Here is a 6,000-nt window from a genome sequence, read left to right as displayed (position 1 = left end):
ACTTAGCATTAATTTTAAACACTGCCAACTTATTTTAATGTTTATGAATTTAAATATGTAGTGATTGATCAATGGTGAATAAAAATAATACAATACAATGTTCTACCAAACATCATACAACATTTTGTATAACATTACATAATATTATATTATTTAGTGTTATACAGCTTACTTAATACTATGTTATGTCATGTGTCAATCTGTAAGCTGGTTTGAACATCCTGATTAAAAAAAAAAAAAAAAAAGAAGTAGAGATGTGTCAAACATGCCCTAAAAGTAAATGTTCTTTGTAACATGGATTACAAAAAGAAAATAGAAAAAATAAGATCACTTGAGCATGAATGTAAATGCCAAACAAGTAAAAATCATTGCCAAAATGTTCATAATACGGGTAGCTATGGTAAAGAAGGTAAGTTCACAATCTCTTGCTCACACCTATTACAAAGAAATATAGGAGGATTTTCTTCATTGTTAGGAATCCCAACACACCTTGAGTGCTGCCACACTTCACAAATGTCACAGCTAATCATTCTTTCTCCATCATCATCTTCTGCTCCACAACCACAATCTACAACACAATTTCTTACCCCATTTTCAAACATTTCATCATTCATAATCCCTCTCTCTTTGCTTATGCTTCCCTCAAAAACAATTTTTCTCCCAACTTCAACAAACTCAAAAACCAAATCCGATCCTTTGGCATTCAAATTCACTATTGATTCAACATTAAAACTCCTCAATCCCCAATACACTTCCCTGAAGCTCCTTTCCACTTCTAACTTAAGCTTATCAAATGTAGCATTATTCTTTAGCGTAATGCATTCATATGGTAATTGGATTATTGTTTTCTTCATTTCTTCATTGGCTTGTTCATTGTTTCTTAGTGTAACCGTACAATAAACCTTTAATTTCCCTTCCATGTCCAATTCAACTTTATTAGAACAAAACTCGCCCCCATATTCTTTAACAAAACATTTGGTGTCAAGAATTATCCTGGAAGCCATTGCTATTCCACTGAGAACCCCTGAGCTTATTGCTTGCTTTTGGTCCACTTTAAAAATATACTTGAACAAAGTTTGCATATCCTTGGTCAATTGAGACCCTGTTATCTTATACTGAGCTTTGATGTTTGAATTATTGAAGGCCAAATCTTGGTTAGGAAATATATTAGAAATGTCTTCCAAACAATACTCTAAAACCTTTGTCACAGGATTCAAGCTACGGCGAACCAAATACTTCCCCACAATGTGATTTCCAAGCGACTTGAGAACAAAATCAAGCAATCCCGTGTCACCAATATATGCACGAGCAACATCCCTAACTTCTTGCCTTGAAACCCATCTGGATTCAGAACTTTTCAATGCTTCAACAATCACTCTAGTCGCCATTTCAACTCTCTTGGCTGACCATCTACAAGTTGTATCAACTAAGATTCCGGGGTTGTAGGAACCACCACAATTTTCTTTCGGAAGTCTAGACTTGAGTTCCAATAAGAAATGAAATAGGTCACCAAGTGTCCCCAATGAATTGTCAGAAAATGTTTGGTATCTTGAGAAAATAAGTGGGATGAATTGGTTGAAATTGGCGAGATGTTGAATGAGTAAACTTAGTGGCATGGATTGTATTGCTTCAATGGCTTTTTGGTAGACGGGTTGAGTCACACCGAAGCTGCCACGCCCAAATTTGTAGCCCCATTGACCAAACCATGGTTGGTTGTATGCTACAACGTGAAGAAGTCTCAATTCCATGCCTTTCTTCTTTGAAGTGTCACACAAACTCACTTTCCTAACAAATAGATAATGTGGTTAATTTAATCAGTGTTTAAGCAAATGAAATAAGGAGTTAAATTAGATGGGGCATGTATAATAAGAAGGCTAACCTTGCGAGCAAAGCAGTGCATAAGCGATCCAGGAAATCCATGATTTGGTATCCGGTCAAGTCGGACCCCATTTCCACCCCATTTACACACAACAAATGCCCAAACCCATTTGAGTGAAAGACAACATGCAGGATATGGCTATGTAATTCAACTAAATTAGACTTACCGGCATCGTTGTCACCTTCACAGCTTAGTAAGGCAGCCACCATATTCTTTGAAGGCAAAATAAAGTGATACTTCTTATTGCAAACCATATGATGACCCCAGCCTGAGCCATCATACAAACACTAAACTTTGTCACATGGATATTCAATACACATAATTTTTAATTATATTCATTAATAAGAAAAAACTAATACATATCCTAACATGAATTCATCCATTTGAAACACAGGTGATATGATACTTTTGTTGTATCTAATTTTTTCTTTTCATAACTATTGTTAGAAAAACTTCACTATGTACCTAAACTACATGCAATAATTTTTTTTTTAACAGGGTTTTATATAATGTTCCCACCATAAATATATATGGATATATCTATAAATTGTAAGTAATATCTTGTTGACAAAAGAAAATTGTTTACAGTTACTTATCATAAAAAAAAAAGAAAAAAACAAATATTTCTACACTGTATCTTATTTAACTATACCTTATTTGTCATTATAAATATTTTCTATCCATCTCCGTATATCATTATAAAATGGCAATAAATTAATTTATAATCCATGGAACACTGGATTCAATGAAATAAAAATAAATAAATTAGAAAAATAGGGGCATTAGAGTTAAGGCTTCACCAACATATCGGCAATGCTTGCAATGATGTTGAGTTGATGCCCCCATTGGCTCCTCTACAACAAATAATAAGGTATGAAGAGGAGGATGGCGACGAACTTCAAGTTGAAATGACCAGCTTGCCAATCCATTGCATAAGTTTGTCTCAGAATTCCCAAGTTCAAGAAGCATTTTAACATTATGCCTAAAAGGACCATCAAACTCAATCGGATACCCATGTTCACCAAAACTCTTAAACCTAAAAACCCTCTCTCCCCTCTTCCTCTTTTTGCACTCCATTGAATATAATGAGAAGGAGGGAACTAATGAAAGTTCAAGGGAGGCAAATTACATATAAACATGATGTAACTCAAGCTTGGTCACACATGCACATAGTGCCAAGCAATAAAATTGGTGGGAGAATTTAATGAAATGAGAGCATGTGGTTATCAAATTTAGATTATGCATTGCTCACTATTTGCATGATTTCATATAAAAAAAAAAATAGAATCCCATCTCTCTAATCGCATGATTTCATACAAAATACACTTCCATGCAAATCTATCGTGGCTGTGGATGCAATACGAGGGTTTCTATGTTTAAATAATTATAACACGCTTTGATCATGCAAATATTTCAACATTACAATCGCTTTATGTTCCGGCAAATTCTAGGTTCATGACCTCGAATTTATTCATTTTGTCTTTCAAGGATACACATAAACACACTACTTCTTGCCCAACTACTTCAAACGTCCCACCTTTTTTCTATTCAAATCTTGTTCTTGGAAGTTTTAATTGCCTCAACATTTATAACTTTTCCATCATTTTTAACAATGCCAGAACCAAGTTCAACAACTCATAACTTCATATTAGTAACATATAAGTATTCCACATCAAAAGAGTTGACAAAATAGTACGATTTTTTGTGTTATAAATGATACAATTATTATATTTATTATTAATTATTAATATGTAGTATCTATCAAGTATGAATTGTGGGCCTTGAAAAGCTTTTTGGTCTGGTGATATTATTGGACTAATAATAGCCCTTCTATTATGGGCTTGAATTGTAACCGGCCCAATTCTATTGAGTTCTAGAACTATAAAATGGATTCTTTTAACCCTTTGTCAAATAATATTGGACCTTTTGTACAAGTGGGTCTCTTTAGAATGACAGATGTGATAGAAATTTGTTTTTTTTTTTTTTTTTATAATAGATGAAAATATTTAAACCCGAAAATTTAACTCATCGATTTGAAAATATAAAAGCATAATCTAAGGTATATTTTAGTATGAATATTTTGTAAATTAAGATTGTAAAATTTGGAGGAGGGAGTACATAAGAAAAATATAAAAGAAAACAAAGACGTGTCAAAAAATTAATGTTAAGTTAAATTCTAATAGTTGAAATTAATGTTAAGTTAAATTCTAATAGTTGAAATTGGAGCAATATTAAAAATATAGAAGCTAAATTTAAGACAATGATGTGTCAAATTTTTTTTTATTATTTTTAATACTTTGATTATGACAACCATTTCGGCATAAAAAGAACAAGAGCAAAAAGATAAGTATACCCGACTCTCTCTCTCTCTAGGCAGGCAAGGTTCCCCAGGATTTCGGAGACCCTCCTGCCCCGTCCCATATGGGACGGGGAAGTCTGGTTTTTTTGGGGATAGGGGCGGGGATGGGTCGGGGGTGTTTTAATCCCTGTCCTCGGGATGGGTCGGGGGTGGGTAATGCCTTTCCCCCGCCCGTCCCGTTATATATAATAAAATTAAAAATGTATATATATTTTACTTTTTACTAATATCCCTATATTTAACCTAATTCACAATTATCCTACCTATAACACATATTTCCTAATTTCTCTCACTCTAAACAATTGAACAAGAACAACCCTGACCCATATTATGTAAAAATTATGTTTACCGATTAATTTAGTGTTTGTCATGTAGACGAGAATTAACTATGTGTTTGATAATGCTCAATTAATTTATATTTATATAAAATTAACGAGGCGGGGAGCCTAAACATCCCCTCGGACGAGGAAGGGGAATTCCTGTTATCCCCGAACGGGGATGGGGTGGGGGGGGGAATGATTTTGAGGGTGGGGATGGTTATGGGGAATGAGATCCTCGCCCCATTGCCATGCCTATGGGGAGGTTGAAATTTTTTTCAACATAAACTTAATTATTATTAATTCTTTACAAATCTATGAGTATGAGAATTTTAAATATAAGATTGAAACTTTGAAATTTGTTTTTCATCAAAAAGAAATGCTAATTATATGATAATACTGCAATGAAAATGATAATGTGGATGCTGGAGACCTATTACAGATAAATTGCTAATGAGAACACTAATATTTATGATAAAAAATTGCTATCGAGAACACTAATATTAAAGGTTACTTCAGATTCGTTGTTGATCCAAGATTAGCACCCATAATTCCCCTCCTCGCTTTTAGATTTTCTAAACCTATAAGGCTAGGCAAATCACAATTATTTTCAACAGTCTAGTATAATCTATAATTCCTACTAATTTAATCATAGCTTGATTGGCTAAAGACTATCATCAATTGATCAAAAGCTCCTAACAATTAAAACCATTAGTTGGTACAAAGTCACAAATATAACCTATCAACTTTGTATCACCTAAATAATCAATTATCAAATAATGAATTCCTGGCAGAGAAATACTACTAATTCAAATATCACTTGATTGCAATCGGAATTGAGCAATTGAAAGCATTGATCAACATTTAGCTTTCTCAAACAAACGTTCAATGTGTAATCAGTTCAATTTCATAAACATTCTTGTAAAAGCTTATAAAAATAAGAATCTATAAAAATAATTGCGAATAAAAAATTTCACCAACCACACACATTAAGAACTTAAAACAACAATATTATACATAGACAGTCAGATTATGAAAACATGAAGAAATAACATTAAGCTATAAATAAGAGATATACAAGGAATAATAAATGAGTTGAGAGAGAAGAAGTGCTCATGGATTTATAGTGGTTCGGAGTTATATCCACAAACCTCTTACATCCACTTCTTCAAGGCAACTATATTAGTTTAACAGGTTTTCACCTCTTACAATAGTTTGATAGGATTTCACTTTTAGATTTATAGAATTTTGCCTACAAGATATTTGAATAAAAGCTTGTGAATGATTGCCTTTTAAACGAGGCTTAAATATATATAAGAACATACTCTCAAATGTTCTTAAATATATAATAAGAACAATACTCCAAATGTTTTTAAATGAGTACAAGAGAGTGATATTATTGGATTTTTAACTGAAGGATTATGTAGATTCCCCACACAAACAGT

The 6,000-nt window shown here is 32.8% G+C and overlaps 1 protein-coding gene across 1 annotated transcript; it reads right to left on the bottom strand.

Moving 5' to 3' along the window:
* Positions 1-395: 395 nt before the first annotated feature.
* On the bottom strand, positions 396-2,956 carry LOC116107160 (PHD finger protein MALE STERILITY 1-like). The gene is made up of 3 exons (XM_031393465.1): positions 2,680-2,956; positions 1,880-2,147; positions 396-1,785 (listed from the first exon to the last, which is right to left on the bottom strand). Exons 1-3 carry the CDS (start codon positions 2,954-2,956, stop codon positions 396-398), a joined length of 1,935 nt encoding a protein of 644 aa, XP_031249325.1.
* Positions 2,957-6,000: the final 3,044 nt, after the last annotated feature.

The sequence above is a fragment of the Pistacia vera genome, unplaced genomic scaffold, assembly GCF_008641045.1.
Source record: "Pistacia vera cultivar Batoury unplaced genomic scaffold, PisVer_v2 Contig528, whole genome shotgun sequence".
In the NCBI taxonomy this organism is placed as follows: Eukaryota; Viridiplantae; Streptophyta; class Magnoliopsida; order Sapindales; family Anacardiaceae; genus Pistacia; species Pistacia vera.
Note: the sequence above shows the minus strand (reverse complement) of the source record. Positions and strands in the feature narration are given on the sequence as shown.

Coding starts and splice junctions, on each gene's coding strand:
- LOC116107160 (XM_031393465.1), bottom strand. CDS start 2,956: ATGGAGTGCAAAAAGAGGAAGAGGGGAGAGAGGGTTTTTAGGTTTAAG. Junction 2,148..2,679: donor CAAGCATTGCCGATATGTTG/GTGAAGCCTTAA, acceptor ATGATGGCTCAG/GCTGGGGTCATCATATGGTT. Junction 1,786..1,879: donor TGCACTGCTTTGCTCGCAAG/GTTAGCCTTCTT, acceptor TCTATTTGTTAG/GAAAGTGAGTTTGTGTGACA.